Source organism: Rhineura floridana, chromosome 4 (genome assembly GCF_030035675.1).
Source record: "Rhineura floridana isolate rRhiFlo1 chromosome 4, rRhiFlo1.hap2, whole genome shotgun sequence".
NCBI lineage: Eukaryota > Metazoa > Chordata > Lepidosauria > Squamata > Rhineuridae > Rhineura > Rhineura floridana.
In genome coordinates this window covers 4,673,969-4,694,179 of record NC_084483.1, presented here as the reverse complement: position 1 = coordinate 4,694,179, position 20,211 = coordinate 4,673,969, and the positions used below count along the sequence as shown (strand labels likewise).

The following is a 20,211-nucleotide window of genomic DNA, read 5'->3' as shown; positions in this document are numbered from 1 at the left end:
ATTATCAGTACTAGGCAGGATAGCCATAGTGCAGATGCAGATAATTCTGACGCTTTTGTTTCTTTTTCAGATGCTTCCCATCTTCCACCACCCAGAAGTACTTATCAATTGGTAGAAAGTAATAAATAAATTTGTGTTTCAGGGGAAGGCACCTGGATTGGCAATGAACAATTATTATAGGAAGCTCAATGCAGGTGGTTGAGGGCCTGCCTTATTTGGCACTATACAATGAAGCATTTCAACTTAGTTGAGTTTTGTTACTATGAAAACAGACAAGAATGGATCATACTAGAGCAAGAAATGACATGACATATACCATTACCTTTTTATACTGTAACCTCATCTTTATTACACAAAACTCACAACCCATATACTTCTTGAATGCTAAAAATATGGGAGAAATGGCAGTGCACCCTCTCCCTTGTCTGCTTGCCTTTACTACAGCTAGACCATTATCCAGAACTGGTCAACTTGGGGCTTCGGTTGACTACCCTGTCTTGGGAGAAAATGGGCTCACTCAGGGTGTGTGACTTTTATACTAGTGCTACCCCATTTCAGTGGAACAATGTAGGGATAATGGGATTGCTGTAACTCTGAAATTGTTCCAGAAATATCAATTTAAACATCTTTCAGCTAATTTCACCATAAATTCACCAGCAAGTAGGACTTACCAAATTTGAAGTGTTGTTGCTAAACCGGGCGATCAGTGGTAAAGGCTTAGTTTCAGATTTGTACAGGTTTTTACTGGACAGCTGGACAGGCCCTCTCGGGGGCTTAAGGCTCTATGGGAGAGTGATTTGCAAATTTCATTCTGTTGTTTTCAGGCTCTAGCCTATCAGGATCCCTTTGAATTTTGTTTTTGTCTTCCAAGGTATTAGCTACTCCTCCCAATTTTGTATCATCTGCAAATTTGATAAGCATTTCCTGCACCTCCTTCTCCACGTCATTAATAAAAATGTTGAAGAGCACTGGGCCCAGGATTGAACCCTGCAGTACCCCCAGGGCCTGCTCCAGATAGGCCGGGGCCCTTGGGCACCAGCTTGCCCTGGACCCCAGTGTGCGCGCTCACATACACACGTGCGCACACACGCACCTACCTGCCTCTCACAGGGAGGAAGCGTCTTCCACCCACCTGTTCGCTGGCTCCGTCTCTCCTGTCTTTTGTGGCTGTGTGGGCTGCTGCGCGTGCACATCTCTGCCATCAATCAAGATGGCGCCGGAGGCTTCAGCCCCGTAGGGAAACCTCGGGTGCCATCTTGGTTAATGGCAGTCCTGCACACACAGACTGCACAGCTGCAAAAGATAGGAGAGATGGGCGGGCGGAAGAAACTCCCTTTCTGCGATCTGTGGTAACTACTCTGCTGTGGATTGTGGAAAAGGAGTGCTACTACTCCCCCATCCTATTGAGAGGTCCCTCAGGGGCCTCTGTGGCTCCAGGGGCCCTCGGCCAGGACCCAACCTGTCCGCCCTTTAGGACCGGCTCTGGGTACCCCACTCATTACCTCCCCTCAGTTTGAGAAGGCACCATTGATAAGCACTCTGAATATGATTCTGGAGCCAACTGTGGATCCACCTGATAGTTGTTCCATCCAGCCCACATTTAGCCAGCTTGCTAATCAGAATATCAGTGGGCACTTTGTCAAAAGCTTTGCTGAAGTCAAGATATGTTACGTCCACAGCATTCCTGCAGTCTACCAGGGAGGTTACCTGATCAAAAAACGAGATGAGAGTAGTCTGGCAGGATATGTTCTTGATAAATCCATACTGGCTTCTAGATATCACTACATTGTTTTCAATGTGCTTACATACTGAATGCTTTATAATCTGCTGCAGAATTTCCCCAGGTATGAATGTCAGACTGTCTGGTCTGTAGTTCCCTGATTCCTCCTTTTTGCCCTTTTTGAAGATAGGGACAACATTAGCCCTCCTCCAGTCATCTCGCACTTTACCCGTCCTCCACAATTTCGCAAATGTAAGAAAGTGGTTCCAAGAGTTCTTCAGCCAGTTCCTTCAATACTCTAGGATGCAGTTCATCGGGCTCTGCAGATTTGAACTAATTCAAAGTGATTAGGTATTCCTTGACCATTTATATATCAGTCTCAAGCTGCAATCCTCCTCCTTCAATTTCGTGTATCCCAGGAGGGTCTTCTTTTGAAAAGACTGAGCCAAAGTAGGAATTGAGCACTTCTGCCTTTTCTTTGTCATCTGTTATCATTTTGCCATCCTCACTGAGTAGTGTTCCACCATTTCTTTTCTCTGTCTTTTACTATGGATGTACCTGCAGAAAGCTGCTTTGTTGCTTTTGGCATTTGTTGCTAAGCTCATTCTCAGCTTTAGCCTTCCTGGCACGATCCCTGCAATTCCATGCTAGCTGTCTGTACACTTCCTTTGTGGTCTGGCCTTCCTTCCGCTTCCTGTGTCAAAGAATTGTCCCCCTGGGGTCTCTTACCCTCAGCACCCCAAGGGGGGTTCTTTGCTTCCGAGAACAGTCACAAGTCCTTTGGGTCTCTGCTTCCCAGGCAAAGACTCTCCCTCCTCCAGGAGTAATTAATTAGTAGTACTGCCCCCACCCTTCTTCCTTCTGATTCCTTTCTCTGAGAGAAGGGACCTCAGAGGTCTTTGTGAATACTGACGGGATTAACCCTCATTAATAAAGATAAACAGTAACATTTAGCAATCAAGGACTAGATTTAGAATCCTTAGTTCCAAGCCAGCACACACCATTTATAAAAAGACAGTTTATTTAAAAGTAAATGAGATGGTATATACAAAAGAATGAGCATCTGTCTGTTTCCTTAAAGCTAATCACCCTCAGACGGGATACACGGGGTACATGGGCATAACGAAGGGGAGAGGTTCAATACAGAGAAAGGAATACAACAAAAGTCTACCTAAGCTAAGATCCTATACTTACATCAGAGTTGCCTGGTTCCCAAAAAGGCTCCTCTCTGTCAGCTTCAGTGAGTCCAGGCAGATGGAAAAAGGGAACTAAACTTGAAAGATCATCCTTCATTTTTTATGGAGTTTTAACAGTCACCAAGGAGGGGCAAAGCAAATAGTCATACCCCTTTGAAGTCTTTGAAGATAAGGGAGCTAGACAGCATCACCCAGGGGTCCTGATCTACAACACCCCCTCTTCCTGACTTTCAATCCCAGGAATCCGATAAGGGATAACAGCTAAGGATCAGTTGCATCCCCTTGCGAGGTTGCAAATTGTCTGTCTGATACTGAGCTTCGGATCTCCCCCAGTAGGGAGTTCTAGGAAACCACAGGCTCCCAGAATTCTCTCTGGTTGTTCCATTTCAGCTTGACCAAGTTAGCTATTCTTGACATCCTGTATGTGTCCTTTTTGTTTTCAGGTCATCTCTAAGCTTTCTGTGAAACTACATTGGCTTCTTCTGCTGTCTTCCCCCTTTTCTCATTGACAGAATTGTTTGCCATTGTGCCTTTAGAATTTCCTCGTTTAGAAACTCCCACCCATCTTGGACTCCTTTTCTCATTAGGGTTGTGTGCCATGGAACTTTACATACCATTGTTCTGAGTTTATTAAAATCGGCTTTCCTGAAGTCCAGGGTACGTGTATGGCTACTCTCAGCTTTTGCTTCCTTTAAAATCGAGAACTCAAGTACCATGGTCACTTTCCCCCAGAGTTCCCGCAACTGCCACTTCATCCACCAAGTCATCTCTATTGGTCAGAATCAAGTCAAGGATAGCGATCCTCTAGTTGCTTCCTCCACTTTCTGTAGGAGAAAGTTATCTCCAACACAAGTAAAAAATTTCTTGGAGGAGTCGTGTTTGGTAGAATTTGTCTCCCAACAGGTATCAGGGTACTTGAAGTCCCCCATTCCTACTACAGCACGCCTCCTTCAAACATTGCCAATTTGTTTTGCAAAAGTTTCATCCTCATTTTCTCCTTGATTGGGTGGTTGGTAGTGGACTCCAACTATCATGTTCCTTTTATTACTTGCCCCTTTTATTTTAATCCAGATACTTTCAGTGGAGCTACCAAGGTCATCCTCCTGTATTTCTTTTTAACATATAGCTCAACTCTGCCTCCCTTTCTATTCCTTCTGTTGTTTTGGAACAAGTTATATCCTTCAGTCGCTCTATTCCAGTCATGGGAGTCATCCAACCACGTTTCAGTGATACCATCATACTGTCTACAGCATGCCAGACATTAGAAAGGAGAGGGGTGATGTCAGAGATCTCCCTCCCTTCTTCTGCTGCAAGAGCAGCTAAAAAGGTAACAGGAAAGGGCAGGGGCTGGGAGGGGTGTATGAGGATGAGTGGTCGGTGGATGGATATGAGGCAGGGGAGGGGAGGAGATTTAAAGGCTTCCTTGACCCAGATTTTAATCCAAGTTGAAGAACAGTTTCCAGGAGGAGTGTAATGCTTGCATTGTATTGAGGTGTTCAATAGAGACCCACCTGGATTCATTCTCCAAGTTGCGCTCGGATAAAGTTCATAACTATTGCTACATACAGTACATGACAGAATGCATAGCAAATCCAAAACACATAGAGCAGAAGTGGATATTTTACTGGCCCACCTCTTCATGAGAGGAGAAGGAAGAGGAAGAGGAAAAGAAGTAGTATTAATAATCTATGGGTTATATGGATTTATTAATAATCTAGGGATGCGAGGAAATACTGCAGTACTGTGTCCTTTTTTCACTTGTCTTGAAAGTGGTATAATATTGCAACCATTGCAAGGTATACACTGTTCCATTATGGTCTGTGGTCATTTTGTTTTGTCTTGCTACAGGTCCTGCTCAGTTTGTGCAGATCATGACTGTGCAGCAAAAAAAAACGAGTAAATGTACCCATAGGCAATGATAATTCTAATGTGACTTCATCAAATATCTGAAAACCTTTTGACTGCTCTAGAGACTTCCCTATTTTCCTCATGCTGCAAGAGAGGGAAAGGGAAGTATTATGTGCCTGATGGAACTATAATGTAAGGAGTTGAGGCCTCTTCACATTTCCTCCATTTGTTGAAGCTCAAGCAAAGCAGAGGAAGTTGGCACTAAATGTTAACTACCTCAAGGCCCAACAATTCTCTCAAGATGCCTGAATGTAACGAGAAGTGAACTTCTGATTGTGACCAACATAATAATGTTTATTATGAATCCTTGGAACTATGAGAACTCTTCAGTGCTGTATAATATCCCAGTTCTCTGTATCTTTTCCCAGAGCTTGGAAAAGTTACTTTTTTGAAGTACAACGCCCATCAGCCCAATCCAGTGGCCATGCTGGCTTGGGCTGATGGGAGTTGTACTTCAAAAAAGTAACTTTTCCAAGCTCTGTACTTTTCCACTTTGGTCTGTTGGTTTTTTTGGAGATAGGAATGACGCAAGCAATACCCTTAAAAAGTGAGCAATCAAGAGAGATGTGGTGTTTTCTGCCAACATCCTAATTTCCTTAGTGTTCAGTTAGCCTTTTGCATGGTTTCAGCACATCAAAGACAATTTTCATGGAGCTATTTACAATTTCTCTTAGCTTGTAGGAGACCCTGGCTTTCTAAGCTTTTGCCATCACATCTATGTATTAACAATGAGAAGTTAATGAACAACATTTCTTCCATCAGAAGGAGCTGCCACCGGCATCTGTCTAAAATAAAACAAAATCATCGTTTCCTTCCTCATGAGTGTGCCTGAGTGAGGAAGGGAAGCTTTGTGTGACACAACAATTTTCTCGGATGGTTGTTTGGTATGGCATGGAATGGATGTGCTTAAGCCTTTTATCAGCTGTATCTCCAGCTGCTTCCCAAGGGATGGCAGTCTGGGAACAAAGCACACCACCACACATCACTGGCAGATTTATTTTAAAACCAGTGTGTGCCATTAATTACCATGCTGTGGAATGCTAGAGGACCATAAGGCAGAAGCAAATCAAGAAGTTGCCCAAAGCTGCAGCTCACATAGCAATTGCTACATAGAGGCCATTTTAAATAACTCAGTGTGGTTCGTGGCACCAGGTTGCTATGGGAAGTGACAGGTTTTTACTTGCCACCGTAAATGGAGGAGGGCAGAAAGAAAGTTTATTTTGTTTTATGTACTAAATTTCTAGCCCACTCTTCCTCCCAAAAGAGCCCAGGAAGGCAAACAATAAAACAGCCTAGCAATGCAAACATTTTAAAAACACGTAAAACCATTTTAAAATTATCAGATATCCTCACAGCTAAATAAGTTCAAGTGTTGTCACGTTGTGCTGATGCTCCCTGATGCCAGTGGTGAACCTCTATAAATGAATAGTTTGCCCCCTTGGGAGTATCTATGCAACATATTTGCTAGCTGAGGGTACTGAGACTCCTAGGCCTGGTTTTAAACCATAGTTAAATTGAACTATGGTTTCCTGTGAATGTGCCGTGCGCCGCTGCATACTGCTGAAATCACGGGCACTTTGCTCCTCCGCTGCTGCTGCTGTTGCTGTGCTCCCACTAGGAACTAATGGTCTGGCTTTCCATTAAATCTGACCTTGGGCTTGTGGTTTGTTTTCCCCAAATAAGCCATAAGTGGTAAGCCAAGAACAAACCTTGGTTAAGGCTTGTGGTTTGTTTGGAAAGATTTGGCAGCTCCATCTTCCTAAGAGGACAGATGATTCCAGTTTTGGAAAGTTACAGAGAGTCAGAGGAATGCATTGTCAGGAACCAGAACGTAAACGTTCCTCATGAATGCTATATAGTAGAGATGGGGAACCTGGACTACAACTCCCATCATCCCTGACCATTGGTCACGTTACTGAGGCTGATAGGAGTTGGAGTCCGACTATTTTTGGAATGTCACAGATTCCCCATTCCTGCCATAGAGATTCCACCCTAGGGCTTCTCTGTAAATACTGTGCTTCTCTGTATTACCAAGGCAATTCACTAAGTTTACCTTTGGACTCAAAGTTCTGGTCTTTTTTTGAATCACTGTAGTACTTTTTGCAGCTAAAGAAACAGAACGACACTCTGACATACGGAGATCCTGGTTAAAAAATACAAGACTTTAATTGCCAGCCTAATTGTATGACCAGATTTAAGGCTAATACTATTGCCCTATGACAGGTTCTCTAAGCCACTGCTGAGCAGCTATATAACTAAACATCTGTTCATATTTGTATATATGCACTAGAATTAGTTGATATTATCTCTGGATATTTTGTTTCTCTTACACAAAGAAAGGGGAGGGGGATTGGACAATTTGCTTGGAGATGCGGACCCCATGGCTTATTTATTTATATCATGCCAAGAAGATTTACAAAACATGAAAATCAGTTGCACAGCATTATTAAAATGCTTAATAATTAAAAATGCACCATAGTTAACAGTAAAATAGTCCTATTAAAATACTAAATTATAAATGTCCATTATTACAATATGGAATAAAATAATCCCATTAAAACAACAGCATTTAAAATAGAAGGCTCAGGTCAAAAGATCAAGGGAATGCCTATGTAAACAGATGCATCTTCAAAAGCTGGTGGAACGCCAATATTGATGAGATCTTTCATATATCAGCATTCTAAACACCAGTGCCACGATTGCTTTGTTTACTTTCTAGCCTGATTAAGAGTTCTGGAGAACTCAGAAGCTTGCACACAATTTTGTGACGTTTTGGTTAGCTTAATAAAGGTATTGCCCTAATACAGATTTTATAATGAGAAAGATCATTATACTGAGGAATATTTAATTGTTTCTCACCATTTTTTTTTAAATTAAGCAAGTGCTAACGATGACCCTGGCTAAACTCCCTTGGGCTAACTATAGCCAGAACACTTTTTCTTTACAAAAGTGCCTACTCATAAAAGTACAAAATAGTGGTAAGGTTTTCTATCACAGATTTGCTTGTTTGTCTGTATTAATGGAAGAATTGACTGTTTGGTTCCTGTTAAGGTATGGCCAAGGTAGGAAGTCTTAACAAAGCTTCCCCATATCATTCATGTGGTAAATTGGCTGCCTGTACTAGTAATCCACGGCAACAGGTGCCACAAAGGTGTTTCCCCAAGCTATAAGAGTCTCACAAAGTCTCTTTGAAGGCACAACTTGCCTTCCTTGCTTCTTTCCCCCCAGATTTTTCATTTTTCATTAAATTCTTCAGATTCCTATTTCAAGTGTTATTACATGTCTTTCCAGGACTGGTGAAAATGTATCAGGGCTAAATCTTGTTCGAGCCCATAATAATCATAATAAATTCTAAAATGAATCCCAGGATGGTCAGATTACTCTATGGTGTAATCCTCAATAAAAATTCATGCGAAAAGGGTCTCTCACCCCAGTCAAATTGTCATATATACATAAAAGAAGCTCTGCGATGTGCTGGAGAGGCTCTATCATTAATTACTCCTTTAAACACATGTGATGGGAATGTGGGAGGGTATCTGGGTTTGGGGATCAACTATTCAGCAATATATCTGTGATAATTGGAAAACATTTTTTAAAACACAGGAATTGGTGCTATTACATTTATTTGAGGGACTGGGAGAGAATATAGATATACCAAGGTACCATTAGTTGGATATTTGTTGGTAGTGGAAAGACTACTTACAGCAAGATTTTGGAAGGACCAGACAAGTCAGTACAATAAAGTTTGGGAAATTGCCCTTTTGGAAAACACTTAAAAACTCTGCATGGCCAAAGAACAGAAATAGCAAGACACATTTGTAGCAGACTGATGGGTTTTTCCCCCCTTTTTGTGTAGCAAAACTGAGAACAATAGGCCAGTACTGAAAATACTTTGAGAGAGAGATAATTGTATGCTAGTACTGCTGTATGTTTGCAGTTATTTTATTGAAAAGAAAAACTAAAAGCAACAAATATTACTACATGGTGTTTGGGCTTTTGCTTTGTTTTATAAAAATGTCTTTATTGATTTTTTCCCAGCAAACAGAGGAACAAACAACAAGAAAACCAAATGTACCAAGGAACAAAGGTCAGAAAACAAAAGGTATACAAAATCCAGAATGGAATCAGACCAAGTGCAATTTCTAGCCCAGGGCAGTTCTCCATAATGTTTCGTGTGTCCAAGGTGGGCTAAAACAGCCCCTAGAAGATTTATAACAAAGAATTATTTCTATTTTGTTATTTATAACTTTGTTTACTAATGCATTGTTTAACTAACACAGCAAGAAAAAGAAATAAAAAGACAGTCCCTAGAAGATGAGGCATATTCTATAAACTTATGCTACACTTCATGAAACTTGTCAGCTGTTGTTGTTTTACACTGTGCTTTATTTTCATAAGTAAGCTTATGAAAATGGACAGGGGGAGTGTGTCCCTGTTAATCTTGCTGGACCTCTCAGCTGCTTTTGATACCATCGACCATGGTATCCTCTTGGGTCGCCTAGCTGGGATGAGACTTGGAGGCATGGTTTTACGGTGGCTCCGGTCCTTCCTAGAGGGACGTACCCAAAGGGTGATCTTGGGGGATGTTGGTTCGACCCCTTGGCCATTGACCTATGGGGTCCCCCAGGGTTCTGTTCTGTCCCCCCTGTTATTTAATATATATATGAAGCCGCTGGGAGAGGTTATCAGGAGTTTTGGGGTTCGATGTCACCAATATGCGGATGACACCCAAATCTACTTCTCCTTTCCATCTAACGAAACCAAGGAAGCCGTCAAGGTTCTGAACCGTTGCCTGGTATCAGTGATGGACTGGATGGGAGCGAACAAGCTGAAATTAAATCCTGACAAGACAGAGGTGCTCCTTGTCAGTCAAAGGGCGGATCAGGGAATAGGGATCCAACTTGTGCTGGACGGGGTTACACTCGCCCTGAAATCACAGGTTCGCAGTTTGGGAGTTCTCCTGGACTCGGCCTTGAACCTGGAGGCACAGGTCTCTGCTGTGGCCGGGAGTGCCTTTGCTCAACTAAGATTGGTACGCCAACTGCGCCCGTTCCTTGACCTGTCAGACTTGACTACGGTGACACATGCCTTAGTTACATCCCGATTGGACTACTGTAATGCACTCTACATAGGGCTGCCCTTGAAGACTGCTCAGAAACTTAAACTGGTTCAAAGAGCCACAGCCAGGATGTTAACTGGAGCTGGGCTCAGAGAACATACAACCCCGTTGTTATACCAGCTCCGTTGGCTTCCAATCTGTTTCCGAGCACAATTCAAAGTGCTGGTTTTAACCTATAAAGCCCTATATGGCTTAGGTCCAGGCTATCTGTTAGATTGTATCTCCCTCTATGACCCTGTCCACGCTTTGAGATCATCTGGTGAGGCCCTACTCACTATTCCATCGTTCTCACAAGTTTGCTTTGTAAAAACACAGAATAGGGCCTTTTCAGTGGCTGCCCCTAGACTGTGGAATTCCCTCCCTAGCGAGGTTCGACTGTCTGCCTCACTTTCATCCTTTCGTGCCCAGGTGAAGACTATTTTATTTAGACGGGCTTTTAACTAATATAGTCATATTTTTTAACTTATTGTTGATTTAATCCATTTTTAACTGTTTTAAATTGTATATTACTTGTTTAACTGATTATGGTTTTTATCTGTAAGCCGCCCTGAGTTCTTTGGAAATAGGGCGGGGTATAAATATTTAAAATAAATAAATAAATAAATAAAGACCAAACAAGAGATGGATTGATTCCACAGACCTGAACTTACAAGATCTGAACACGGTTGTTCATGAGAGGTGCTCTTAGAGGTCACTGGTTCATAGGGTCGCCATAAGTCATAATTGACTTGAAGGCACATAACAACAACAACAACCTTTTTAGGTATGAGCCCAGAAACAGCACTCCATTGTACGTCATGTTATGTGGAGTTTTGCAGTTCCTTTTGAGTTTCTAAAAACCCCAAATAGGCCCAGAAACCACATCTCTCTAGTGTCAGTGGTTGCTTCTCTTTTTCACTTCCTCTTTCAGGACAAACAAAAGGTTACCTGAGAGTTTCATTAACTTCCATTCCATTTTTATTTTACAATCTGAAGGGAAGAGGTGGCAATCTACATTGGGACCATTGCTTCTGGGAGTGGGTTCCAATCCTCTGCCCCCATAACCTGGAACCAATCCAAACTCACTCCCCTCAGAGCTGCTGCTGCTGCTGCTGCTGTTGTTGTTATTTAGATGTATTAGTCACTTGATACCTGAAGGTCTCCAAGCAACTTACAATTATGTTAAAACAAAAACAAATATATACTATAAAAATAAAACCATAAAACAACAACACTCCACCCCCATGCAGCCACAGGAAGCGTTAGCAGCATCCTAATAACAGACAACATCATCTCAGGGCTAGTTCACATGGGAACTGAACTTTGGATTAAAGATGCAGCTTTTTCTATCATGATCAATTTGGAAGGTTCACACACTTCCTACCTTCTTATCTTCCAATCCGCTGTTTTGCATTCACACTAGTTTGTGTTCATCTGGAAAGGTTTAGTATCACTGTTTCCTTGTGTCCCTGCCCTCAAATTTACATGTTTACTCCCTGCAGAGTATCCATATTGCTAATTGAGAAGGAGAGGGGTTTTTTTTACAATTGCACACTGAAGCCTGAGAGCATGAGGGGTGCAATTGACATGAAAAACTATTTTCTGTCCGTTTCATTTCCTCCTGACATATTTATAGTAAACTCCCTTTTTAAAATTAAGTTTTAAGTACATATGTAATGCAATTTTTATAGTGGAAGACAGTGTGCGTGTGTGTACCTTCTGTCACATCGCCGGTAATTGGCGGATTAAATGATCTTGCTTTGCAAGAGTTGCAGGAATGCCTGCATGTGAGCGGGGAGGGGGATCCTTAAGGAATGGTCCAGGGCTAGGGAAAGTTGTGGTTTTGGGGAGATGTGGATGTGGCTCAGGCTACCCCAGAGCTGCTCCTTTCATCCTTCCGCTGGAGTGGCGTGCAGCAAACTAGAAGGGAAAAACAGCACCTCATGGTCTGAAGAAACCCTCGCACAGTGCACAGGATCATTTTCTAAGCAACAGTCGCTCCACGTGGAGCCAGAACTTGCCTTTCTCTTTCGCCTTGTAAGGCCAATGATTTTCCCCTTCCTCCTCCTGTTCTGCCCACTCTCTCTCCTCTCCTCTGGGAAAACAACGGGTGATGGGGGGAGAGAGAGAGAGAGAGAGAGAGAGATCAGCATTGGTTATGCATGTGTGCACTGTTAAGGGTTAATTTATTCTGTTATATAGTACCGCCTTCAGGGTGGCATCTGTTCTGTTATGACTTCGCACCTCCATTCCATAATGGATGTCCTGCATCCGCCATCTTAGAAATATAAGCTGATCGTGCACTGTGGCCGGAAGCATGACTCAGGGAATACTCTGGGAGAGCCAGTTTAAATGTAACACACTGTAGTATTACCGTATTTGGAGTTCCTACTGTTACCTTATTTGGAGTTCCTACTGTAAGCTTCCTGTATGTTCACTGAAGGGTATAAAAATCAGGGAACGAAGTTAGTTGTGGTCGACCCACCCACCCACACTGCTTGCCGTTTGTGTGAGTGTCTTTTTTAATAAATATTTTTATATTTTTCTTATAAACTGCTATCTGACTCCTTCCTAAAGACCAGAGTGAGACACGAACTCCGGATTACCATAACAAGTGGCACCCCAGATGGGACTCTCACAAGAAAACTGCCTACGGAGGCCATGGAACGTCGCTACGCCGGCACAGAGATGCTTTGTTTCTCACAGGTGACATTTCCAGGGACTCCAAGGGGTAGGTAGGCTATAAAGTGGTCGAGCACAGCAGTTTGGGAGAAAAATATTTTTGTTCCCTGTTTAAAATTGGTTTGTTTTTGAGTGAATGTTGTGTTTCTGAGTACATGCTGTCCCTCTGTTATCTTTGTTTGTCTTCTGTACAAAAAGTCCCTGCGTTTGTGCCAGTGTTATAAAGGAAATTGGGTCTTGGCTCGCCACAAGGGCGACCCTGGCGGGAAAAAGCCGGAAAAAGCCAAGGGGCACCGGTGTCATAACGGAGATAGGGAAGGAAATGGGTTCCCCCGCACAGTAAGATGCCGGCTGGAACGCCATTAAAGAAAATGGTGCAGGCATGGGACAAAGAAATCTCCCAGTCTAACTGGGAATGAGTAAGAAATAAGGCTGTGTTTTTGTGTGGAAAATGGAGTGCTTTCTGGATGATAAATGAAAAACGGATTTGGCCACGATGGGAACTTTTGATTTTTGCAGGCTTAAAGCCCTTAAACCGCGGTTAGAGGACGTGTTACCACATCAATTAAACTTTTGGTATTGTTGGGTGGGCCTTGAGTGATGGGATCTGTCCCTCATTCAACGTTTCAACATGCCCACCACCACACAATTCGGCCTCAGAGTCAGAGAGGGGGAGGAAGAAGTTGCTGTGTCACAACCCAGTACGCCACAGCTCTCTGCACCCTTGGGGGAGCAGGGAGATGTTGCACCTCAGCTTGCCACTGCCCCTCAGGAGCAGGGGAGTGCTGCACCGCATCCTGTTGCCCCCTAAAAGGGCCAGTTCATGCGGAGACTTCGCTCCAGGTGATATGGTTGTGTGGCAATGGCAAACTCCTTCCTTCCGCTCTGACCCCCAAACAGTAATTAAATGGATCCGCACCATAGTTCAAGCTGGGCCTTACCCAGGCCAAAGAAAACCCTCTTTAGAGCTCTCGAAGAAACATCAAAGAAGAAAATCCGGATATTCTATGTTTGTCTATCAGAAGGAGCACAGGAATTAAGCAGCTCCAGATATGTTTGAAGGTCAAGGAGAGAGAGGGGGAAAGTCTTTTAAAACCAAGGCTCGAGTTGAGAAGGGGGGGCAAATAATATTTTTTGAGAGATGAAGCAGCTGGCATTTTTCGAGCTTCAACGGCACCTTATCAGCAAGGTCAGGATCAGAAGTCTACTACCACCACCGCAGATCCTGCAGTTCCCGGCTGTCTCCTACCTGGATGGGAGGGGGGAGAGGTCGCAGGCAAAAAAGGAAAAGGAGGGGGTGAAGGGTTCGTATTACAAGCTGCCTGTGTGCCTATGTGGATTTGACTGTGGAAAAAAAACCTGTTTACCATTGTCTTTTAGATACTGGAAGCTACAAGGTCTGTATTAAATGTTTTGCCAAAGGATTTAAAATTGTACAACGCAAGGAGTGGATGTAAAAGGTTTCAATGTGAATATTTATGATGAATTATGTGTGTATCTGTTGGTCCTTTGTCTCTTTCACATTCTTCCTTTTTTACTAACTAGTCTTTTGGGACGTGATCTTCTCTGTAAACTGAGCGCCACCGTCCGTTGCCGTTGCACTCCTGATGACCTTTTATCGGACATTCAAAATTCTCAAGTTCATAATTTGGCCATGTTTTTAGGTGTTGCTCTCACACTTAACGTCTTTTATTTTACCACCAGCATAGGTTTTTTTTTAGGGATCCTCAAGTCCTGCTACACCAGCTGGCTGACACCTGAAAAGTTGCAGTTTGCAAGCACAAGGGTAAAGTATTTGGGGTATGTTATTGCCCCTGGCCAACGTGGATTGTCTAAAGAACGTATTCAAGCCATCTTGCAGATCCCACTACCTACATCTAAGCAGAGCTTGGAAAAGTTACTTTTTTGAACTACAACTCCCATCAGCCCCACCTGGCTGGGGCTGATGGGAGTTGTAGTTCAAAAAAGTAACTTTTCCAAGCTTTGCATCTAAGCGCCAGGTTCGGGCACTACTGGGAACTCTGAGCTTCTGCAGACCATGGATTCCAGCGCTGGGTGAGTTGACAAAACCCCTAGTCACATTAACTGTGAAAGACACCCCAGATAAAGTTGTACCTACACCAGAGCTCACTAAGCTCCTCAAAACTATTAAAAGTACACTGACCAAAGTTCCAGCCCTGGGCCTGCCTAATTATCAGAAGCCTGTCAGGCTGTATGTACATGAACATTTGGGAGTAGCCTTTGGGGTTCTTAGCCAAGAGTTTGGCCCCAGACAACGCCCAGTGGCTTACTACTCAATCCAACTTGACCTTGTTGCTAGGGGAACTGTAGGCTGTCTTAGAGCACTTGCAGCCACTGTCTTGCAGGTCCAGAAATCCAAAGACCTAGTCATGGGTTACCCCTTGCTTGTCTTGGTTCCTCATGAGTGCCAAACCCAGGTTTTCTCACACCAGCAATTGGAAAACTATGAAGCTGAATTGTTGGCGGCCTCAAACCTAAGGCTGGAAAGATGTGCCACCCTAAATCCTGCTACTTTGCTCCCAGATGTGGATTCAGCTTCTGCCACTGAGCATGATTATCTTCAGGTCATTCAACAGACTGAGACTCCTACTGATGTCCCTGGAAAATGCAGACTGTGAGTATTTTACTGACGGTTCCTCTTACATGCTTGAGGGCTGGAGATACGCTGGTGCAGCTGTTGTGACTTTGTATAACATCGTATGGGCTGCTCCACTGACTCCCCACCAGGGGGCACAAGCAGCTGAGCTCGTTGCTCTTACAGACGCCTGTCAGGCAGCCAGAAACTTGACTGTGAATATTTATGCTGACTCAAAACATGCTTTTGACATATGCCACTGGAGCATTGTGGAAGCAAAGAGACTTCTTAACAGCAAATGGCCAGCGCATTGCCCATGTTCGCCCTCTTAGATGCCATCTATCACCACAAATAGCTGTTATGCATTGTTCAGCCCCTCAGAAAGACTCTTCTGCAATCACCAAAGGTAATTCCTATGCTGAGCACCCACTTATGTTTGAAATGACACCCTTAAGCAATATGCAGATTTTCTCTCCCCACAGGAAACCAAGGATTGGGGGAAAAGGCATGAGGCTCAGTGCAGTGATGCATTTGGAAAGCTCCTGATGAGCATCTTATAGCCCCCAAAAGGCTTCTTCGACTGTTATACATCCAACTGCATGAATAAGGACACTGTGGTACACAAGCACTGGTAGATGCCAAGCTACACGTATTGCGCACACTTGCCAAACTTGTCAAGCCTTCAACGCTTTGTCCAAGCCAAAAAGCCACAAAGGGGGGCGACCCTGGGCTGCTTTGCCATTCGAGAAGCTACAAATTGATTTCATTTCCTTGCCTCCCTCACAGAGCTACAAGTTTGTCCTAGTCTGTCGTGATCAGCTTACACATTGGATCGAAGCCTGTTCTGCTGCTCGCACCACTGCTGCTGTTGTCCTGAGATTCCTGATGAAAGATATTGTCCTCAGATTTGGTCCACCTCTTGTCATTGCCTCTGATCAAGGCACACACTTCACGGCTGATGTGTGGGCCCATTTATACTCCTCTTTCGGCATTGCACGTTATTTGCATGCTCCACATCACCCCCAAAAGTTGGGGGGGGGAGTGAGTGAAAAGAGTAAATCATGAAATTAAGACCCTTTTGGGTGAGTTATGCCAAGAGACACAACTACGGTGGCCTCAGGTATATTACCCATCGCCCTTTTTCAATTGCGCACTAGGCTTCGTGCCCAATACAAAAGGGTTAGACCCATTTGATTTCTCTTTCCAGAAACCCTAAGTGCCTGTGGACGCTTGTGTGCAGCTGCCGAGGTTGTTAGCCTGAGTCATAAAAGTGATTTCAGTGGAACTCGTTATGCACTCTGGGCTGCCCCGTTTCTATCGCACTGGGGCATTGTCCTGCTGCCGCCACCACCACACACTTTGCAGTCCAACATTCCCTTCCTTCCTGCAGATCGGTGGCACTGCTTTGCTTTTGCAAGGCCCAAGGGAGTTTGGGTGGAAAGAGTTCGAACTGTGCCGAAGTTTAAAAGAAAAAAGAAAGAGGAGGCGTGAAGGAAGGCATTTTACTGGGGGAGAAAGGGGGGAGGAAGTGAGGGTTGCAGGAGTTCAGGAGCAGTCAGTCAGAAGTGCCTTTTTAAGCTGCTGGAAGCAAAATGAAACTCATGGAGAGTTTAGCGAGTGGAGAAAGGGGAGTATCTGAAAGCAAGGATCCACCCTCCTAGCAAAAAAACAAGAAGCAAAGCACCTCTATGGATTAATGCTGCAAAGTGGAGATGGTTGTTCCTTCACCTACCGCATTATTCCCGGATTGGTTTAATGTGGATTTAAAGGGGGAAACTGTGTCCTACCTTCTCTTTGCCTGCAACGTCATGTGAATAATGCAAATTTAATGGGGATGCAAGTAGTACCAGACTCACCTCCGTGTGAATCAGCCCTCAGTCTATCAGATGCCCCAGTCTATCAAATGGGGGGAAAGGTAAGTCTCTACCTGGCACCAAGAAGATGTCAATGAAGGCACCTGGCACACCTCACCATTAGCACGGGACAGGAAAGCTTACATGTCTAAGACTTAAACGTTACAATCCTAAACATGTTTACTACTGAGCAAGCCCCTTGAACATAGGAGGAGGACTTCTGACTTCTGAGTCAATTATGCTGATGGGCTGTGGGTGCGAAAGGCTGGTCTGCGGGTGGGAAATTTCCCTTGATCAGTCTGAATAACACTTCGTCCCTCCCTGTAACAGTATAACCTATTGCTTTTCCCTTGCCTTACAAACAAAATCTACCCTATACTTAACTCTTGGTGGAGTTGTATGCACAGAGACAGACACAGAAGATTCCTACAGTTAGATGAGTTCTGGAGAAACTCATAAATGCTGAGGCAAATACACTGCCTGGGCGTGTAATGCCTGATCCCTTTTTAAAATTAAAATTAACCACATTCCATCCTCAGGGCTATACTAGGCAGATGTATATGCCCCAGACAAGGCAGGAAGAGGTGAGTGGTTATTAGCTAGAGTACACATTCCTTTCTTATCCTGCATCCATGGAACAGCAGGCCGAACTAAGTAGTTTTCTGTAGCCTATTAGAATTTTGCTCTTTTGGAAGGAAGTCAATTCAGTCTGCACACACTGACCTTTCGGGTTCTCTACAGATCATCAGCAAAGACTCTGGGCCATGTGCTAAAGAGTGTTCTGACAGGGAATCTAAATAGGAGCCATCTACTCTTGTTAGTGGAAATGAGTGGGTTAAAGATAGCAGGAATTCATCTTGAATGGACACACTTTAGTGTAAACACCATCCTCAGTAGCTGAGCCTGAGAGTGGTGTGGTATCAAAAACCCTTCGCAGATGCTGCTGCTGCAAAGATTCTGAGGTGCTGCTTCTTCCCATAACTTCTGGATTACAAGGAGGATTTGAGGGCTATCAAGTGCAGTACTTTGTTATTTGCCACACTGTCAATCTGCCAGAATTTGATATGATTAGCCTACAAGCTGGCACTGCTTTGAGCCCTGGATTGGGGATGCAGAACTAGGAGAAGTAGACCCCAACTGCCATTGACCTTCTCCTTGCTCCACTGAGCCCCCCATAAAAGCCAACACATGACAAATTCTTTCTGCACCATTAAGTCTCCAGTTCTTGCATTATCCAGCTGAAGAAGGAAACGTCACTCCTCTGCATGGCAGACCCACCCTTGATTCTGCTTCTGACTCAGACTAGTAAGGTAATGTTGGAGTCTTAGATGTGAGAGGAAAGGAATACTTAAGAGGCACTATTTGAAGAGGACTGCATTTGTCTTTGCCTACAAGAGAACAACATATTCTTTGGTGAAATATTACATTGTCCCAACAAGAATGTTAGGCAGGAGACGACTTCTGGCACTGTCAGCTGAGCACCTCCTGTGGGATGTTTTGTACTGGATCTCTGTAGTGTGTGTAACTCCCTGGCAATATATTTCTTGGCCCTATTTCATCTATCATCATAGACAGTAAAGCATCTTATTTGGACCTGGCCCATTTACCCTGGCAATTGAGGGAATAGTTTGGAGGTCTTCCTGAGAACATTTTCCTACCTATGGATTTGCAGGATAGAGATCATTTAAAGCAAAGGGAGGATCTGAGAGAGAAATCTAGGTAGAACTCTATTTTGTTTTCTTTCCCAATAGAAATCCAGTGAATTCCCTGCCTTGGGACATCACAAGACAGAGTTTGCAATATGTATCATGCCTCCCATGTGAGTCATCAGGCTACAGAGGCCACTGACTGTCTTGATAAGCTCCTTCTTCACTGGAAGGGTAGTAAGCTGGAAAGGATGAAACCAGCAGTCTGTTCCTTGAGAGGCCATGTGCTATCTCAAAAAGCTAATATATGAATCTCCATTAAATGCTATCTCTTTAAAAAAACAATCCATTTTCAGACATGTTTTCCAGTTCAGCACGGAAGCATGAGAGTACCCTCACTGCTGAGGGACCCAGAGGGGAAGATAATCCAATAAGGAGTAGGGTTTATCTGAAAAAGAAAAATGGTCCCATTTCTTCCTGGTTCTTTCTTCCACTGGGCCGACTCAGTTAACAAGAGACCAGCAGTATGCTCCATGTTGCATTTCATAGTGTTTTCCTCCGCTTTTCCCATAGGCCTTACCCCACACATTAAAAGAGAAGTAGGAAAGAAACTACTTGAGACTTCTTCTCATAAGCCAGGCCCAAAGCTTTATTTCTCAAGGCTTGCAACAAGAGACTGTAAGAAGTAGACATGAGCACATTCAGGCCAAACCCCTTTGGAGAGAAATCTGGCAGTTACCGTCAACAGGGAACAGAAAGATCCTAGGCCATTATATCAGAAAGACCCGTTATGTAATGGGCAACAGAGATTTAGCTGTTGGTGCCTTCCTGTCAGAGCTGAGTAGCAATGAGACTGAAGAAGTGTGCTGCCAGAAAGACAGCCGGGAGATGCTGCCTTAGACACTTTCAAGATTAGTGAGGTAAAGAGATCCTTCTCTGACAGTATTGACAATGAGCAATGGTTGCATGACAATACTGTAGCCAGAGGAGATGCCTCCCGCTGTTCCAAGATTAGATTGGTGTGAAAGGTACAGTCAAGTGAGAAGTTGATGTGTCCATTGATAGTTTGGGGTGAGGGGAGAGAGAGAAAACTGGGGAGGAAGCAATTGGCTTGCCTGAGCCCCTGACACCTAAGAGTATCTTGAGGGTGGGGCTTGGGTAGGAAAGATGCGTGGTGTTAAAGAGCACCGCTTGTTGCACTATACAGGAGGTTTCAGTAAGGTAAGAAGGAAAAAGGACACCATTTCCTATTCCCCTTCTCCAGAATCCTCCCCCTCTTAATATATAGCAACAAAGGGCTCTGACCTGGAGCTGGCAGCCAGCCCCACACCCCAAGCCTTTAGTGCCCTACAGCACAGTAAGGTAAGGTTTTGGGGAGGGGGGTGCTCTCATTCAAGCATTACTTTTGTGAAGATAGACACTAAAGGCACTTTTTTCTTCCACTCCTCCTGAAGTCTTGCCTCCTCTGACAGCCCTAACTATCACAACAAGGCATTTAATTTGAACTGGCTA

At 43.9% G+C, this 20,211-nt stretch overlaps 1 protein-coding gene and 1 long non-coding RNA gene across 3 annotated transcripts in view; one reads left to right on the top strand and one right to left on the bottom strand.

Moving 5' to 3' along the window:
- The window catches only part of LOC133382812 (uncharacterized), a 39,055-nt gene extending 26,407 nt beyond the window's left edge, over window positions 1–12,648 (top strand). The window contains exons 9-10 of one of the 2 annotated variants that reach the window (XM_061622290.1): window positions 8,863–8,926; window positions 12,500–12,648. In XM_061622290.1, coding sequence (XP_061478274.1) covers window positions 8,863–8,926; window positions 12,500–12,509 — 74 coding nt within the window. In that variant the 3' untranslated portion in view covers window positions 12,510–12,648. Of the gene's footprint in view, window positions 1–8,862; window positions 9,006–12,499 lie in introns of those variants that run through there. The other variant, XM_061622289.1, reaches the window with a different exon arrangement.
- Window positions 1–20,211, bottom strand: part of LOC133382814 (uncharacterized) — a 35,426-nt gene that overhangs the window by 6,453 nt on the left and 8,762 nt on the right. The window lies entirely within an intron of this gene.